The 19,976-nt window shown below is 40.9% G+C and overlaps 1 protein-coding gene across 1 annotated transcript in view; it reads right to left on the bottom strand.

The window, feature by feature from the left end:
- Nucleotides 1-19,976, bottom strand: part of trappc9 (trafficking protein particle complex subunit 9) — a 353,332-nt gene that overhangs the window by 194,524 nt on the left and 138,832 nt on the right. The window contains exon 16 of the mRNA XM_078215491.1: nt 4,400-4,552. Coding sequence (XP_078071617.1) covers nt 4,400-4,552 — 153 coding nt within the window. The remainder of the gene's footprint in view (nt 1-4,399; nt 4,553-19,976) is intronic.

Here is a 19,976-nt window from a genome sequence, read left to right as displayed (position 1 = left end):
TGTTAAATGCAAGCAGTTTTATACATTACTAACCACCTACTCCTACAATAGTTATAAACATCAATGCTCAGTTTTAAAAGCTATCTATATTTGAACGTTAGCAGTTTCACTCATCTGTCTGAGTTGAGCTTTAATCAGAAAAAAGATGCTGTCAAAGCTTTTCATCTTGTACACATCAGGACTGATGCAAGAATGCCAAATTTCTTGTCAAATCTCCAAGCCAAATGATTATTGTGGTATGTGGATTTCAGTGCTGGTACAATACCAGCTATGCTGGCCATGTGTCAAAACAACTAGTGTATCATATCAAGCAGCACATCTCTTTGGCTTTCTGCAATCGGCAGAGAACTGACTGCACTCAACCTTCTCATGCTTGCAAAACTCAGAACATAATGTTGAATGTTAGATGTGATTCTGCAGTTGGACAGCACTTGCTGAACAATACTGACTATACGAAGAATTACACTAAAGACCAGTTTAAGAGCAACAGTCAGGTTCACAACATTGCTCACTTACGCTTGCTAGAAGCTACATACATTCATACATAGGGGCCTGCCCTCTGCAGACAAGGGAACATGTCTCAACATTGTGCCTTTTTGTAAATTAAACAAAAGCATGGGAGGCAATATTCCCTGATGCATTCTCATGACAATCCCTCAACCAATGAGAATCAATTTGTCAACCCATCACCACTTTTTCACATGCATTATAAATTGGTGCTCACTTTGAAATTTGATATTCATGATTCTGTCCTGATGAGTGCAAGTATTTAGATTCAGAAACAAATGAACAATCTTTACATGTTCACAAGTAATTTCTATAGATGTTGAATATCTGTTTTGTACTTCAGCACAATATTGTATGGGATGTAAAGGATTTAATTTTTAAATGAAAATTCCAATCACTAACATTTATTAAAGATCAGTAGATACCCACAAGAGATTACAACATAGACAAACCAAGTATGTGATTTCTTTGACATCTTTAACTGCAGGAGTGAAGATTTAATTGCAGGCAGGGTCAAGAGGCTTGTTACAAGTGCTCCCTGAAATCCAAGATTAAACTACACTCTTGAAATAAACCGCAGGAGTAATCTCTAACACAATTTCCAATTGTATTTAGGAGATGTCTGTTTTTGGATCAATTTATTTGCTGCTAGCGGCTCTCACAACAGAATTTTGGTACACTCCAAATCCTTGAAGTACAATAACATGCGGAAGAACATTATCAGTTGTAATGCAATTATTGTAGGTTTATTAACAAGTAACATGCAATCATTTTAGTTCTGTTTTACAACATATACTTAATTCTACTGTCATTCTATAAATCTTGCTGCTCCAATTTGCTTCAATTTATATGAAAAAATCATCAAGTCCTCTGCCTTAAGACTAATGCTGTTATTTTAAGTACCAATTTATCTCTGTCCTATATCAATTAGTTCAATCTGCCACACTTCACCTTTCCATTTGGGCAATGCTCTTCCCCATCTTCAATGTTAGATAAGGACTAAAACGTTAGCAAATTAAGCTTTGGGAAGCCTCTATAAAAGACACATCCTGAACCAAATTCTGCATCAATTTGCACATCCAAGGAAAACAAAAAAATCAAGGGCTGATCATCGATATCTAGCAACAAATAATGCTGAAGAAACTGCTGGCTATTACCAATTGTCCTGATATGCAATACACACCACAAGAAGGGCCAAGACTCTTAAGTGTAATATGACTGCAGACAATGGGATAAATAACCAGTTCCTCAATTTTTGATAGCATTTATTGAGAGGAATGTTGGTCACAACTGAATCAGCTAAAGCAACATATAGGATACTAGCCTTAACAATTCAAATGAAGGACGTAAACAATATTGATAAATTAATCAATGTTATAATCAGGTTCAGAATGGGCTTGTAGCAGAATTATTTTTCAAAATGACATTTCTTGTCTCAATGTTTGGAAAATACACTACAAGTTGCTTCCCACAAAGGGGAACAGTACTCAAATTTGGAACTAATGCATTTTTAGGGATTAACTTAGTTCTTCAGATCTCCAATATTACTAGAAAGAGAGGGACATTGCCAATGTTATTCATTTTGCATTAACAGGACAAATGCAAGAATGCCACATTTCAAACGATCACAACAATTTAATCTACAGAAGAAATGGGTGCTGATTGGTTTGGCAAGTTGACTCTGGCTGAGATTTTGTCAAAGAGAAAACAATGGGGAAAGTAAATCAAAAATCACAAAAGGCTTTGAAATATGCCTTTGTTTACAAAAAACAGACCCTTGCATATGAACACGTTACTTCTAGCAAGCATAAATGGTCCACGTTTTGAGTTTGACTGGTTATCTTAAATCGGTTGTTAGTGGAGCTTGACACACTCAGGATTATCGAGAAAATGCTGCCCAATTGCAGAACCACATCAAATCATGTTTTGCTTTGGGTTTTACAAGCACAGACTGGTTGAGTATGGTCTACATTGTGCATATTATGAACAAACAAAGGAACATTGACTAAAGATTGCCATTGTTCCACCAGAAGAATACTGGGTCTACCTCAAATCACACTGGAAAGACAAAACCTGAAAATGTTAAAATTATTTTGTAAACTATTTCACGCTATTACTATGCTGTGGCTACATGAGTGGCATGCTCCACTAACAGGATGCTGCTATCAGTCCAAAAAGGCATTCTGCCTATGACACAATTGAGCAACGTCATGTATGAATTTCAGTATCAATATAACGCCAGATATATAGATTGTACATCCCAATGATTGGCTCATAAAATCAGATCCCATGTTCCTTTGGTTTTCCATAATAAAGAGTACAGACTGTACCAAATCAGCCTACGTTCGCAAAAACAAAAACATTTCCTGTTCAACCTGAGTCTGCAAATTGGCAGCACTTGCCAATCAATCTTGAGTGCACTGATAGTTTCACTAACAACCAACTTAAGATAATAAATTGAGCTCATGACTGGCTCATTTACACTCATTAGAAGAAACGTACATTTATACACAGGGTCCCATTCTCTAAAAACAAAAAGGAATTTATTGAAACTTTGCATCTTTTTTGAATTACTTGGGAGCTTGGAAAGCCTCGTTCCTCATTGCTTTCACCATGGCAATGCCTCAGCCAACCAGAGTTGTCTTGCCAACCAATCAGCACCCATTTCTGTTGTAGTATAAATTGCTGGGATTGTTTGAAATGTGGCATTCTTGCATTTGTCCTAACAAAAACAAGAGAAAAAAATTTCGGCAATATCTCCCTTGTCAGCAATATTCAAGCATATTTATCGCAAGGTAAAAGGTAAAGTCACCACAGTCCCAGACGACCATAGGCTGATTTCCCATTTGAGGGGGTGAGCTGACTGGTAGTGGTTTAACCTGAGGAACACCACACCTCAGGTGGGGGGGGGCAAAGTTGAGAAGGTGGGGTCTTCATGAATAACCTCAGCCAATACGGGAATTGAACCGTGCTGTTGATGTTGTTCCGCATCACAAACCAGCCATACAGCCAACTGAGCTAACCAACCCCAAGTGAAAAGGTATCACACATGAGAAATCAAACTTCTGGGCAGTGGATTTAATGATCAAAAAGAGAACTGCTGCCAATGACAGAAATAAAAATCAAACCCAATTTTTTAAAAAAACGGGTTCTAAATATCATGTAAGAATGATCATATGAAACATGAAAAGTTTCATGAGTCAATGTTCCATAATTCCATGATGTGGAGATGCCGGCGTTGGACTGGGGTAAGCACAGTAAGAAGTCTCACAACACCAGGTTAAAGTCCAACAGGTTTATTTGGTAGCAAATACCATAAGCTTTCGGAGCAATGCTCCTTCGTCAGATGGAGTGGTCTCTGTTCAGGGATCCATATCAGGATGATTACGTTTCCATTTAATGTGAGGGAGAAAAATCCAAACTCATTTCATCAACATCATTAAGAATATGGCACACTATCAGAGTTACCGAAACCAGAAAGCATAACAAGTTACAAGATCCAACTAAGTTTAAATGCTTAACGTAATGTGGCTTTTAAAATGAAGCTCCAGTTACAGTTGACTGCAATTTTTCAAGATGGCCAAACTAAAGTCAACAGATCAACTTGCTTCTAACATACCACATTGCAAATTGTCAATGGACTATCCTTGTATCCTTACAACATGCTGTCTCCACTATGCACAGTTGCAATAAATAACGATTACTGGCAACGTTCCTAGAACCAGAAACTGCAGTACAGGTTACACCACATGATCCTTCAATTACCGACAAAAAGAGTTGGAAACACCTTCCAAATTTCCATTTCTTTTTCCAGTCATGCTTTTTTTCAAACCAACAACATTAAAATTAGCCTATGTTGGATCATCATGCTTTTAATGAAAGGTTGGCTTACCATCATTCAGGTCCTGAAGAAGGTTTTCTTGACAGGAGAAGTCCAGTTTCACTTGCACATTCACTGTGAAAATAGCAACCTTCCCAGATTCAAGTGGAAATTGTGCCAGCAATTCTTCCAAATTCCAGCTCAGAAAGTCACCATACAGTTTTTCTGTGAACAACAAAAGAACTTGATTCATTAACCACTAATATATCCTACTAATTTGCCAAATTGAATGAAGTCCAGCTGATAACTGTTGAAGGATATGTGCAGTTTTACTTTCAAATAAATTAACATTTCTGCATGTTAAACCAATTCATTTCAACATTAGATTTTAGTTCAGAAATAGTTCATTCTTAAAAATGGGAACTTGCATTTGGAAAGGAGAAAATTAATATGAATTGGTCATGTGAATTCAGAGTCAAAAATCACAATCCTGGATGAAACAATCCAAAATTCCTATATATATTTTTGATAATGTTCAGGGAACATTTGAAATAAATCATGCAGAAAACCATTTTATCTGCATTGCATATTTTAATCAAGTTTTTTTAATTTAATCCAAGAACACAATATTTAAAAAATCACACACAAGTGTTACAAATCAGAATTAGTAAGTTTTGTCTAATTCTGAAACACACCAAGTATCAGGAGGTCAAAGTAAAATTAATTATACTCCCCTGATATTGACAAGATATCACAAAGATATGCTGACCGTGGACTACAATTTCCAGAGTTGTAGAATATATTGCATTCCTCCAATATTTTAATAGGAAAACATGTGATGTTTTCAACCTGATCAATTCTTATCTCCATAAATGCACATATCCAGAAATGGTATCAATTTGTATAGGTGTAGCAATACCCTTAAATGGGTAAACAACACATTGATCAAGATGCAAAAAGAAGGATCCTATAAACAGAAAATTGCATAACTGGCTATAGTGTTACTACTGGGATGGGAAGAGTGCGCAATTTATTGTGCCCCACGACCCTAAGTTGCACCATTAGTTGAAAAGTGTAATTTACTAACCAAAATAGCCAATTATTTACATTTGCTGCTATCAGACCCAGAGCTAAAAGAGACTTTAACCGGGCTTATTTCACTGAACTTAATGATTGATTATGAAACAAAAGCTTCCTTTGTTAAAATAAATTGCAAGAACTGGCACACAATTGTGTTATGCAAGTACAACTATCTATCCTTTTTTAAAAAAAGACACCCCAGCACACAAAGGGCAAACATATAGGGTCTCTGCAGAGGTGAGCTTTGGGGGATAGGCTTGATAAATTAAAGGATAACGTTTTGAAATATTTGATTTTCCCAACACTGTGAAAATGCTAATAATCACACAAGTTTAAAAATCACACAAGCTGCAAGCTGCTAGACTCAGTCACACAGGGAAAGCTACCTTAAAACCACAGGTCTTGGTGAAAGCACACCCAAATAAGTGTCAAGGACCATAAACCTACACATAAGATCTCCACTGAATTATGCAGTTACAGCTTTCAGTGTCTGTCCTAACAAGAGACAGTGGGACAGAGGAATTGATGAACCACTGGTTAGAAAGATAACCAGTGGCACACTGGTTAGCACTGCTGCCTCATAGCACCAGGGACCCGGGTTTGATTCCAGCCTTGGGTGACTGTCTGTTTGGAGATTGCACGTGTGTGGGTTTCCTCTAGGTGCTCCGGTTTCCTCCCACAGTCCAAAGATGTGCAGGTTAGGTGGATGGACCATGTTAAATTTCCCTTTAGCGTTAGGGCGATTAGCAGGGTAAATACGTGGGGATAGGGCCTGGGCGGGATTGTTGTCGGTGCAGCTTTGATGGGCCGAATGGCCTCCTTCTGCACTGTAGGGATTCTATGAACTTCATAATTGTCTCGAAATACATGCTTGGTGATATTATAATTAGGTAGGCATGTATAAGTTGTAATTTGATAACTATACCCTCATGTTACTCATAATGCAAACCTAATCAATATTGTGAATGGATATAGATTATAACTTGTGTGTGAATATACATCGCTGATTGGTATGTGCCAATTTCTTGCAACTGGATCTTAACTCCATAAACGTCTGTTTAATTCCTGGATCGAGGCTTTCCCTGATGAATCATTCATAATAAAGGCATTGTCTGAAACTCCAAGAGTCTTTATCTGGTTTTCTTGAGAGTGAAAGAATGAAGTACATTTTGGCTGAATGGCTGTATTTTTCTCTCGAACACACTGAGAAATCAGCTGGTCTTAAGATTCAGGTTGTTGGCCAATTTTCCAAGAATAGCAACAATTTGTACCAATAGAAGTGTTTTTGCAGTTTCTATTTTTAAGCCAATAGGTCACTAAAAAGAACACCTAAATTCTCAACTTTATTTTAGTAGGCTGAACACTTCTGAAATGTGGATTTTTCAGCAGTCATTCCAGCAGGAATTCTAAATAATGAGGGGGACAAAAATGTCATGCTAACAGTTTTCGACTACGAATGGGAAAAATAATTTCAAAACATTTACTGGGAATGAGAATATGCTGCACTGCCATTTCTACTATGATAAAAGATGTTTGCAGACTGAGTTAAGAATGTAATTGGATATGACAAAGATTGATTGAGGTTTAGAAGATGGCAATTCATCTGTAGAGATTGTGCTTTTTTATTCCACTGTGACATGACTGTAAAGCAAAGCTAAAAGTCAAACCTGGATACTTTGTTTTCTTACAACGAAGTCTCAGGAGACATGAGTTTTCTATCAATTTGTTCTTAACTAATTTAGCAGTCATTTTTAAGATCCATCTTGTATCAAAAAAAAAGACCAAATGTGCATCATGATAGAAAATCTAAAAATGATATGATGCAGAGAACAAGTCTTTGAGGTTAGATTTTTAAATATATAAAATACACAATGTACACAAATATTTAAAGGCCCACAAACCATGTCAGGATTTTGGCTAACACTTTGTGCTCGGCATTTACAACGTAATTTCTTGTGTCAATATTTAAAATTGAATTTCTTATGTAATTGCAGATCTTCCATCACTGGTGACTAGTCCCCTGTAAAAATATTTTTTTAAATCTTCTACATGAAAGGACCTCTGAGGAAATGAGACTCTGCACCTGTAGAATTTAATTTTCAAAGCCAGAAAGGTGCTTTGGCAGTAATTATCAATTATCCTTCCTTTAAAAATTCACTTGCTGCGAACTGTACAGTCCAAACATTAATGCCATTTTTTTGTGGCCAACTATCCCAAGATTACACCATTTACATCAGCTGCACCGTCAAATCTATCGCTGAAAACTCTTACAGCACACCCTGTGCAGGAGAGGGCTCTCTCTTGACAGTAACATTAAGATTTCTCCACTTAAATGAGCACATACAGACAGTAGACCTAACTATCAAATTTTCAATGAGCACTGAACGCCATACCATTATTCTCCATGCAAGATCTGGGCCAAATTTGAGGCTACCCAAGTGAATGATTGCATGCATGTGGGAGGGAGACAAAGCAGACTAAGATTTTTTATTGCTATTTTGAACCTGGAGTGAGGAAGTACAGGGGGATTCCCAAAGGAGCTGCATTTCAATTTTTTTTTAAAATCTCCTTGGATCTCTCAGGGCATTGTAAGTGAAGATTTGTAGCTTGCATCTATAAGTAACATAGATAATTCAATATAACTTCTTGTGCTTTGTGAGGTGCAATGTTCATGGGCTAAGATGTTTCAAGCATCATCAGCAAATTACTTCAAATATTCCCCTCTTCTGGCTCAAAAACCCACTTAAGTCATTACCTCTTTCAAGAGCTTTCAAGGATCCATCGTGAAGCAAAATTGCTTTTAAAGAATTGGAAAAGTGATGCTAGAATTTTTCTTCAAACATACCACTCAAATAATTTACAAAAATAAACTCAATATGCAAGTCAGCTTTAAATAAATGCAAAAATCTTTCAAAAATTCATTTTTAAAAAGTCCTGCAATGTTGGCCTGAGGAATCGAATGACCTCCGATGGGACTCCTTAAAACCAGTGGCCGTGACGTGGAGATGCCGGCATTGGACTGGGGTAAACACAGTAAGAGGTCTCACAACACCAGGTTAAAGTCTAACAGGTTTATTCGGCAGCACTAGCTTTCAGAGTCTCAAGCTCTTTCATCAGGTGAGTGAAGACTTGTGTTCACAAACAGGGCATATAAAGACACAAACTCAATTTACAGGATAAAGACTCGCATTCCAACCATTTCTTCCTCTCTTCTTAAACAGGAGTGTTACATTAGCCTTTTTCCAGTCCTCTGGGACCTTCCTTGACTCCAGTGATTACTGAAAAATCACCACCAATGCCTCCACAATCTTCTCAGCCATCTCCTTCATAACCCTGGGGTGTAGTCCATCCGGCTTGGATGACTTATTCAGCTTCCCTCGCACTTTCTCCTTAGTGATGGCCACTACATTTACCACTGCCCTCCGACTCTCTTGAAGTTCAGGCATGTTACTGGCGTCTTCCACGTGGAGACTGATACAAAGCTCCTCTGCCATTTCTTGTCCCCCATTAATACTTCCCCAGTCTCATTTTCCAGCGGTCCAATGTCCATTCTTGCCTCTCTCTTAGCTTTTACATATCTAATAAAAAGGATTGCAAAAGTTTTTTTTAGATATACTAGCTCGCTTACCCTCATATTTAATCCTCTCCATGCTGTTTTTTTAATTGTCCTCTGCTTGCTTTTAAAGGCTTCCCACCCCACTATTCCTTGCCTCACATTATGCTCTTTCCTTTGCTTTTATGCTGTCCCTGACTTCCCTTGTCAGCCATGGTTGCCTCGTCCTCCCCTTTACATGCTTCCTCTTCCTTGGCAATGAATTTATGTTGTGCCTTCTAAATTATCCCCAAAAGCTCCTGCTACTGTTGTTCCACAGTCTTTCCTGCGAGGCTCCCTTTCCAATCAAACCTGGCCAACTCCTCCCTCGTGGCCTTGTAGTTTCTTTGACTCAATTGTAGCACCGTTTTATCCAATTCCAACATTTCCTACTCAAACTGCAAAGTGAATTCAATCATATTGTGGTCACTGCCCCCTTGGGGTTCCTTCACCTAAAGTTCCCTGATGAAGTCTGCCTTATTACATATCACCAGATCCAGAAGTGCCTGTTCCCTAGTGGGCTCCAGCACAAGCTGCTCCAAAAAACATCCTATAGACATTCCACAAATTCTTCATCCTGGGATCCACTACCAACTTAATTTTCCCAGTCTACCTGCATATTGAAATCCCCCAAGATTACATTATTACCTTTCTTACATGCTTTTCCTATCTCCTGATTTATTTTCTGTCTGACATCCTGACCACTGCAAGAGGGCCTGTATACAACTCCCAGCAGGATCTTTTTCCCTTTGCGATTCCTCAACTCTACCCACACAGATTCTACGCTGTCTGACCCTATATCACTTCTTGCTAATGATTTAATTTTGTTTCTTACCAACAAGGCATCCCCGCCTCCTCTACCCATCTGCCTGTTCTTTCGATAGGACACATATCCTTGGATATTCATATCCCACTTCTGATCCCCTTGCAGCCACGTCTCTGTGATGCCCACAACATCATACCCTCCAATTACAATGTATGCTTCCAGCTCATTTAACTCGTTCCATATACTGCATGCATTTAGGTACAGCACCCTCAGTGCTGTGTTGACTTGCCCTCCTTCCCATAGTTGCACCTTTATCTACTGTGCCTCAAGTTTTATTCCTGCTAACTTCCATACTCCCTAATCTATGACTAGTTCTGGAAACTTTACAAACTTCTACTGAGCTCTGCCCCCCCATTATCTCATTTAAAGTCCTTGTGACTTTCCTATTTAGCCTTTCCGTCGGATCCTGGTCCCAGATCGGTTCAAGTGGAGCCTGTCCCATCGGTACAGTTCTCTCCTGCTCCAATACTGATGCCAGTGCCCCAGGAAATAGAACACCTCTTTCTCACATGACTCCTTTAGCCACGTGTTTATCTCACTAATCATCTTCTCTTTTGACAATAATCCAGAGATTATAACCCTTGAGGACCTGTTCTTTAATTTCCTGATATTCCCCAAACAGGTCCTCCTGCCTGTTGCTGCCTATGTTGTTTGTCCCAACATGAACTACAGCAACTGGATCCTCCCTCTCCAATATCCTTTCAAGCCGGTTGGAGATGTCCCTTACCCTGGCCCCGGGTAGGCAACATACCGTGCGGGACTCTTTATCCTGCTTACAAAGGATGCTATCTGTCTCCGTAATTATGGAATCCCCGACCACTACCACTCTTCTTTTTGCTCCCCCCTCTTGAATGGCCTCCTGTACTACGGTGCAGTGGTCAGTTAGCTCATCCTCCCAACAATCCTTTTCCTCATCCACAGAGGGAGCAAGTACCTTGTACTTGTTGGACAAGGTTAAGAACTGAGTCTTCTCCATTTCTGAATTTCAGATCCTTCTACCTGCCTCATTTGCAGTCATACCCCCTGCTGTCCCTGATCAATGGCCGAATTGGAGATATTTAATCTAAGGGGTGTGAATGCCTCCTGAAACTGCTGCTTGACACCAGCTCTTTTGCTTCCTACTTCTCAGTAGATGTTGTTGGGCCAGCATCTTCCAGGATGCTCCAGCGAAATCCCTCTGCCGCTTCTACCAGATGCTCTTCCTCCCGTTTATCACTGATCTCGCTGCAAATGCTTACTGAGTGTCACATTGATTCAAGCTATTTTGCCATCTTCTGATATGGGCAAAACCACATTTATTGCTCGTCTCTAGCTGCCCAAAGATGAAGGAGTTGGATATGGTGGAACTCCTTGAATTTTGAGTCCTTGTGATGGTACTCTCATGATCGTGCTGGAATGGGAATTTCAGCATGTAGAAAAAGTACCCATTAGAAAATAGTGACCTGTATCCAAGTCAGGACGTGGGCCTCTGTGACAACTGTGCATTTTCAGAATCTTTATGGAGAGCAGCACAGGCCCTTAACTTCAGACCAACCTTAAAGCAATGGTTCTGAGAAACAATAAGTTGGACTAGGGATGCAAATTTCTGCTGAGAGCTTATTCTTTTTGGCAACTGGAACAAACATACAACAATTATAGCATTCAAGCAAATTTAGTGAACTCTGAACAATAGTCTTGTGTTAGACGAAGTCATTTCAGTAGTTCCATAAAGCCAGAAAATCATGATTCCTTCACTTCATCTAGAAATAATTGGGGGAGGGGTAATTATGATGCAATTAGGCAAGAATTAGGGAGCATAAGATGGGAACAGGAACTGTCAGGGAAAGCACAAATGAAAAGTGGAGCTTGTTCAAGGAACAGATACTGCGTGTCCTTGATAGGTATGTCCCTGTCAGGCAGGGAGGAAATGGCCGAGTGAGGGAACCATGGTTCACAAAAGAGGTTGAATGCCTTGTCAAGAGGAAAAAGGAAGCGTATGTAAGGGTGAGAAAACAAGGTTCAGTTGGGTTGCTTGAGGGTTACAAGGTAGCAAGGAATGAGCTAAAAAAAAAAAGGGCTCAGGAGAGCCGACCCGCCAAGGCATGAGAAGTCCTTGGCGGGTCGGATCAAGGAAAACCCCAAGGCTTTTTACTCTTATGTGAGAAATAAAAGAATGACCAGGGTGAGGTTAGGGCTGGTCAAGGATAGTGGTGGGAATTTGTGCATGGAGTCAGAAGAGATAGGAGAGGCAATGAATGAATACTTTTCTTCAGTGTTCACCAAGGAGAGGGGCCATGTTTTTCAGGATGAGTGTGTGATACAGACTGATAGGCTGGAGGAGGTAGATGTTCTGAGGGAAGATGTATTAGCAATTTTGAAAAACCTGAGGGTCAGTAAGTCCCCTGGGCCAGATGGGATATATCCTAGGATTCTTTGGGAGGCAAGGGATGAGATTGCAGAGCCTTTGGCTTTGATCTCTGGGTCTTCACTGTCCACGGGGATAGTGCCAGAGGACTGGAGAGTGGCGAATGCTGTTCCTCTGTTCAAGAAAGGAAATAGGAATGACCCTGGTAATTATAGGCCGGTTAGTCTTACTACGGTGGTCGGTAAGGGATAGGATTTATGACCATTTGGAAAGATGCAGCTTAATCCGGGATAGTCAACACGGATTTGTGAAGGGGAAGTCTTGCCTCACAAATTTGATTGAATTCTTTGAGGAGGTAACTAAGTGTGTTGATGAAGGTAGAGCAGTTGATGTCGTATACATGGATTTTAGTAAGGCGTTTGATAAGGTTCCCCATGGTCGGCTCATGAAGAAAGTAAGGAGGTGTGGGATAGAGGGAAATTTGGCCGACTGGATAAGTAACTGGCTACCTCACCACAGAGGGTGGTGGTGGATGGAAAATTTTCGGACTGGAGACCAGTTACCAGCGGTGTATCACAGGGATCACTGCTGGGTCCTCTGCTATTTGTGATTTTTATCAATGACTTGGAGGAGGGGGCTGAAGGGTGGATCAGTAAATTTGCTGATGACACCAAGGTTGGTAGAGTAGTGGATGAGGTGGAGGGCTGTTGTAGACTGCAAAGAGAAATAGATAGGATGCAAAGCTGGGCCAAAAAATGGCAGATGGAGTTTAACCCTGATAAGTGCGAGGTGATTCATTTTGGTAGGACAAATTTGAATGCGGATTACAGGGTCAACAGCAGGGTTCTGAGGAATGTGGAGGAAGAGAGAGATCTTGGGGTTCATATCCACAGATCTCTGAAGGTTGCCACTCAGGTGGATAGAACCGTGAAGGCGGCCTATAGTGTGTTAGCATTTATTAACAAGGGGTTTGAGTTTAAGAGCCGTGGGGTTATGCTGCAACTGTACAGAACCTTGGTGAGACCACATTTGGAATATTGTGTGCAGTTCTGGTCACTTCACTATAAGAAGGATGTGGAAGCATTGGAGAGAGTGCAAGGAGATTTACCAGGATGCTGCCTGGTTTGGAGAGTAGGTCTTATGAGGAAAAGTTGAGGGAGCTAGGGCTTTTCTCTTTAGAGCGGAGGAGGATGAAAGGCAACTTAATAAAGGTTTATAAGATGATGAGGGGGATAGATAGAGTGGACGTTCAGGGACTATTTCCTCAGGTGGATGTAGCTGTTACTAGGGGACATAACTATAAAGGTTCATGGTGGGAGATATAGGAGGGATGTCCGAGGTAGGTTCTTTACGCAGAGAGTGGTTGGGGTGTGGAATGGACTGCCTGCTGTGATAGTGGAGTCGGACACTTTAGGAACTTTCAAGCGGTTATTGGACAGGCACATGGAGCACACCAGAATGATAGGGAGTGGGATAGCTTGATCTTGGTTTCGGACTAAGCTCAGCACAACATCGAGGGCCAAAGGGCCTGTACTGTGCTGTACTGTTCTATGTTCTATAAATAAATGCAATGGAATGCGATCTTGGGCTGTGAACACTGATTGCTGTGAATACATATACCCAATCATGCACCAAATATCTGTAAACATCATTGTGACGCTGTTTGTATAGCACCACATAATAGGACATTGAACTGCTTCACAAGCTGCAGCCAATCTCAGATCTATTTGTGTATGTATATATAAATATATAAACTTCTGTACCTTCATGTGATTGCATTGGGTTTTATAATGGAAACATGTAATGTCGACACTTACAATGAAAACTACATATGTGGAAACATTACGTTGTAATTACTCTCACCATTGGAGACATTGCTATGTGACAACTGGCAAAGGGTATAAAAACATCATTCATGGCAGAACCTCCATTGGCTGTTGGATGCAATTGCAGCTTGGTAAGTTTGGAGGCAATTCCCATTAAGAGTGTGAAAATGGGAATTAATAGTTGAAATATGTAAAAATAAGGACATTATTTATAACACCAAAATGGGAACCAAATTATATCTGAATACCCTGATCCAATTATTCCTTGCTCTTTAACCCCGCTTCACAAAAGGATTGGACTTGGTTTGATTCCACTACCATTCATTTATTTTTTTCTTTTTAAATAAAACTCTATATGGAAGGTTTAAGTATTCATAAATAGAAAATAAATTGAATGTAATGGCATATAATTAAATGGAATGTGTATGCGAAATTTGAAGTTAGTTTAGATTTTGATTTATTGTCACATGTATTAGTATACAGTGAAAGGTATTGTTTCTTGCGTGCTGTACAGCCAAAGCACACCATATATAGGGAAGCAAAGGAGAGAGTGCAGAGTGTAGTGTTAAAGTCATTGTTAGGGTGTTGAGAAAGATCAACTTAATGCAACGTAGGTCCATTCAAAAGTCTGATGGCAGCAGGAAAGAAACTTTGAGTCAGTTGGTATGTGTCCTCAGACTTTTGTATCTTTTTTCCAATGGAAGGTGGTGGAAGAGATTATGTCCGGGGTGTGTGGGGTCCTTGATTATGCTGGCTGCTTTTCCGAAGCAGCAGGAAGTGTAGACAGTGTCAATGGATGGGAGGTTGGTTTGAGTGATAGACTGGGCTTCATTTATGACCCTTTGTAGCTTATTGTGGTCTTGGACAGAGCAAGAGCCACACCAAGCTGTGATACAATTGGAATTAATGCTTTTTATGGTGCATCTGTAGAAGTTGGTGACAGTTGTAGTGGACATGCCAAATTTCCTTATCCTCCTGAGAAAGTAGAGGCTTTGGTGGGCTCTCTTAACTATAGAGTTGGCATGGAGGGACCAGGGCAGGTTGTTGGTGATCTGCACACCTAAAAACTTGAAGCTCTCAACCATTTCTACTTCATCCCATTAATGTAGAAGGGGCATGCCTTCCACTACGCTTCCTGAAGTTGATGACTATCTCCTTTATTTTGTTGACATTTGAGGGAGAGATTATTGTTGTCGCACCAGGTCCTGTACTGTGTCTCATCATTGTTGGAGATCCGACCCACGATGGTGGTGTCATCAGCAAACTTGAAAATCGAGTTGGACGGGAATTTGACCATACAGTCAGAGGTGTACAAGGAGTATAATAAGGGGCTGAGGACACAGCCTTGCGGAGCACCAATGTTGAGGATGATCATGGGAGGGGTGTTGTTGCTTATCCTTATGGGAAATTATAGGCCAGTCCGTCTGACCTCAGTCATGGTTAAGATCTTGGAGTCAATTATGAAGGATGAAATTGCTGAGTACTTGGAAATGCATGGTAAAATCGGGCTGAGTCAGTGCGGCTTCGTCAAAGGGAGGTCATGTCTGACAAATCTGGTATAATTCTTTGAGAAGGCAATGAAGAAGATAGGCAAAGGAGAGCCAGTGGACATGATTTACTTGGATTTCTAGAAAGCCTTTGACAAGGTGCCTTACAGGAGGCTGTTAAATAAGCTAAGAGCTAATGGCGTTAGAGGCAAGGTACTGGCATGGATAGAAGATTGGCTGATGGACAGAAGGCAGAGAGTGGGGATAAAGGGATCCTTTTCAGGATGGCAACCAGTGACTAGTGGTGTTCCACAGGGTTCAGTGTTAGGACCACAACTTTTCACTATATACATTAATGATCTGGAAGATAGAACGGAGGGCATGGTTGCTAAGTTTGCAGAGGATACAAAAATATGTGTAGAGGGACAGGTAGTGTTGAGGAAGTGGGGAGGCTGCAGAATGACTTGGACAGGTGAGCAGAGTTGGCAAAGAAGTGGCAGATGGAATACAACATGGGAAAGTGTGAGGTTATGCACTTTGGTAGGAAGAAGAGGCGTAGACTATTTTCTAAATGAGGAAAGGCTTCGGAAATCTGAAGCACAAAGGGACATGGGAATCCTGGCTCAGGACTCAAGGTTAACATGCAGGTTCAGTTGGCAGTTAGGAAGGCAAATTCAATGTCAGCATTCATTTCTAAAGGGCTAGAATACAAGAGCAGGGTTGAACTGCTGAGGCCGTATAAGGCGCTGGTCAGATCCCATTTGGAATATTGTGAGCAGTTCTGGGCCCCATACCCAAGAAAGGATGCGCTGGCCTTGGAGGGAGTCCACAGGAGGTTCACAAGAATGATCTCAGGAATGAAGGGCTTGTCATACGAGGAGCGGTTGAGGAGTCTGAGTCTATAATGGATGGCGTTTAGAAGGATGAGAGGGGATTTAGTTGACGCTTACAGAACACTCAGAGGCCTAGATAGAGTGGATGTGGAGAGGATGTTTCTACTAGTGGGAGAGACTAGAACTCGAGGACACAACCTCAGAGTGAAGGGACGCTCCTTTAAAACTGAGATGAGGAGGAATTTCTTCAACTAGTTGGTGGTGAATCTGGAGCTCGTTGGTGTAGAAGCCAGGTCACTGAGTATCATTAAGATAGATAGGTTCTTGATCAATAAGGGGATCAAGGGTTATGGGGAGAAGGCAGGAGAATGGGGATGAGAATCATATCAGCCATGATTGAATGGCGGAACTGACTCGATGGGCCAAAATGACCTAATTCTGCTCCTATATCTTATGGTCTTTCCTGCAGGAGAACATTTACTGGGGTTTTCCAGTATTTGCTGCCAAATGGAAATCACCACCCTGAAATTTCTCAAGACACACAAAAAAATCCCACAGTCACTTATCAATCAACGTAGAATAGCTTATTTATTTATATATAAAGTGGGATTGTGGTCAGTGCAGACTCGATGGGCCAGATGGCCTCTTTCTGCACTGTAGGGTTTCTATGATTCTATATATATATATTATATATATATAAATTCAAGGATACATTCAAGGACTAAATATAGTACCTCTAGCTCTCAAGAGACTGGGTCAATTCAGAGTCTGCTCAATAGTTGTTACTTGATCTTTGATGTACTGCCACTGTGATTCAAACTAATTATTGTCGTAGAGTTGTACAGTGCAGGGAAGGCCCTTTGGTGCATCAAGTCTGCGTTGACAATAACTACCACTCAAGTCGCACTAATCCCATATCCTAGAATGTTATGAAGTTTCAAGTGCTCATCCAAATACTTTTCAAAGGTTGTAAGTTTTCCAGCCTCCACCACCTTCCCAGGCAGTGCATTCCAGGTTCTCACCATCTTCTGACTGAAAACAATGTTCTCTCAAATAGCCTCCGAATCTCCTGCCCCTACCCTAAAACTATGTCCCCTCGTGAATAACCTCTCAACCAAGAGGAACAGCTGCTTCCTATTCACACTGTCCATACTCAATTTAATAGATCTTAATCATGCCCCCCTGCCCTCTGCCTTCTCTGCTCTGGAGAAAACAATCCAAGCCGATGTCGTCTCTCCTTCCAGCTCAAATACTCCATCCCAGGCAACTTCCTGATGAATCTACTCTGTACCCCATCGAGTGTAATCACATCTTTCCTAGAGTGAGATGACCAGAACCGTGCACAGTACTCCAGCTGTGGCCTAATCAACGTCTATCCAGCTCCAACATTACCTCCTTGCTGTTATACTCTATGCCACAACTGATAAAAGCAAGTGCCCCATATGCCTTCTTAACTATCCTATTTTCCTGTTCTGTCACCTTCAGGGATCTGTGAATAAATATAAGAACATAAGAACTAGGAGCAGGAGTAGGCCAACTGGCCCCTCGAGCCTGCTCCGCCATTCAATAAGATCATGGCTGATCTTTGTGTGGACTCAGCTCCACTTACCCGCCCGCTCACCATAACCCTTAATTCCTTTACTGTTCAAAAATTTATCTATCCTTGCCTTAAAAACATTCAATGAGGTAGCTTCAACTGCTTCACTGGGCAGGGAATTCCACAGATTCACAACCCTTTGTGTGAAGAAGTTCCTCTTCAACTCAGTCCTAAATCTGCTTCCCCTTATTTTGAGGCTATGCCCCCTAGTTCTAGTTTCATCCGCCAGTGGAAACAACTTCCCTGCTTCTATCTTATCTATTCCCTTCATAATCTTATATGTTTCAATAAGATCTCCCCTCATTCTTCTGAATTCCAATGAGTATAGCCCCAGTCTACTCAGTCTCTCCTCATAAGCCAACCCTCTCAATTCCGGAATCAACCTAGTGAATCTCCTCTGCACCCCCTCCAGTGCCAGTATATCCTTTCTCAAGTAAGGAGACCAAAACTGTACACAGTACTCCAGGTGTGGCCTCACCAACACCTTGTACAGCTGCAACATAATCTCGCTGTTTTCAAACTCCATCCCTCTAGCAATGAAGGACAAAATTCCATTTGCCTTCTTAATTACCTGCAAACCAACTCCTTGAGATTCCTGCACAAGGACACCCAGGTCGCTCTGCACAACAGCATGCTGGAATTTTCTACCATTTAAATAATAGTCCATTTTGCTGTTATTCTTACCAAAATGGATGACCTCACATTTACCAACATTGTACTCCATCTGCCAGAACCTCGCCCACTCACTTAGACTATCTATATCCCTTTGCAGACTTTCAGCGTCCTCTGCACACTTTGCTCTTCCACCCATCTTAGTGTCATCTGCGAATTTTGACACACTACACTTGGTCCCCAACTCCAAATCATCTATGTAAATCGTAAACATTGATCCACCTAATCCCAAGATCCACCTGTTTCTCTGAGCTTCCTAGTGTCCTACTATTCATTAAATACTTCCTTGTTTTGTTGCTTCTTCCAAAGTGCATCACCTCGCATTTATCAGGGTTATATACCATCTGCCACTGCACTGCCCATCTAACCAACCCATCTATAATCTTCTTGTAACCTATGACCTTCTACTTTACCATTAACCACCCTACCAATCTTGGTGTCATCTGCAAACTTGTTTATCAACCCCCCATATTATTATCAATATAAATTATGTATATAACAAACAATAAGGACCCCAGAACTGAACCTTGTGGTACGACACTGGCCTCCAGTCACTCAAACAGCCTTCTACCACCACCCTTTTGTGTCACATCATTAAGCTAGTTTCTGATCCATCTTACCAAGATTCCCTGAATTCCATGTGCTTTAACATTCTCAATCAGTCTCCCATGTGTGACCTTGGCAAAGACTATGTTAAAATCCATATAGAACCATAGAAAATTACAGCTCACAAACAGGCCTTTTGGCCCTTCTTGTCTGTGCCAAACCATTTTTTGCCTAGTCCCACTGACCTGCACTTGAACCATATCCCTCCACACCCCTCTCATCCATGAACCCGTCCAAGTTTTTCTTAAATGTTAAAAGTGATATGATATAAACGATATCAACTGCACTTCCCTCATCCACACATTCGATCAAATTTTCAAAATATTGAATCAAATTTAATAGGCATGACCTTCCTCTGACAAAGCCATGCTGACTATCCCTAATTAGCCCAGCCTTTCCAAGTGGATATTAAATCTCTCCTTCAGAATTTGTCTAATAGTTTCCCCACCACTGACATGAGACTCACTGGTCTCTACTTTACCACCCTTTTGAAAAGTGGAACCACATTAGCCATCCTCCAGTCCTCTGGCACTTCCCCTGTGGCAATAGATGAATTCAAATTTCCTGCCTTGCCTCCCACAGCAGCCTGGGATGCAATTCATCTGGGCCTGGGGATTTGTCCAATTTCGAAGCCCGACAAAGCCTCCAATACTTCCTCACTTCCTATGTCAAACTGTGCAAGTTCCTTTCAGTCCCTTTTCCTGAATTCTATACCCATGTTCTCCGTTTCCTGAGTGAAGACCGATGAGAAGTATTCATTCAACAAATTTCCAATGTCCTACAGCT

This window comes from Mustelus asterias, chromosome 7 (genome assembly GCF_964213995.1).
Source record: "Mustelus asterias chromosome 7, sMusAst1.hap1.1, whole genome shotgun sequence".
NCBI classification, from domain to species: domain Eukaryota; kingdom Metazoa; phylum Chordata; class Chondrichthyes; order Carcharhiniformes; family Triakidae; genus Mustelus; species Mustelus asterias.
The sequence above is the reverse complement of the archived record's forward strand: the minus strand, read 5'-3'. Positions and strand labels throughout refer to the sequence as shown.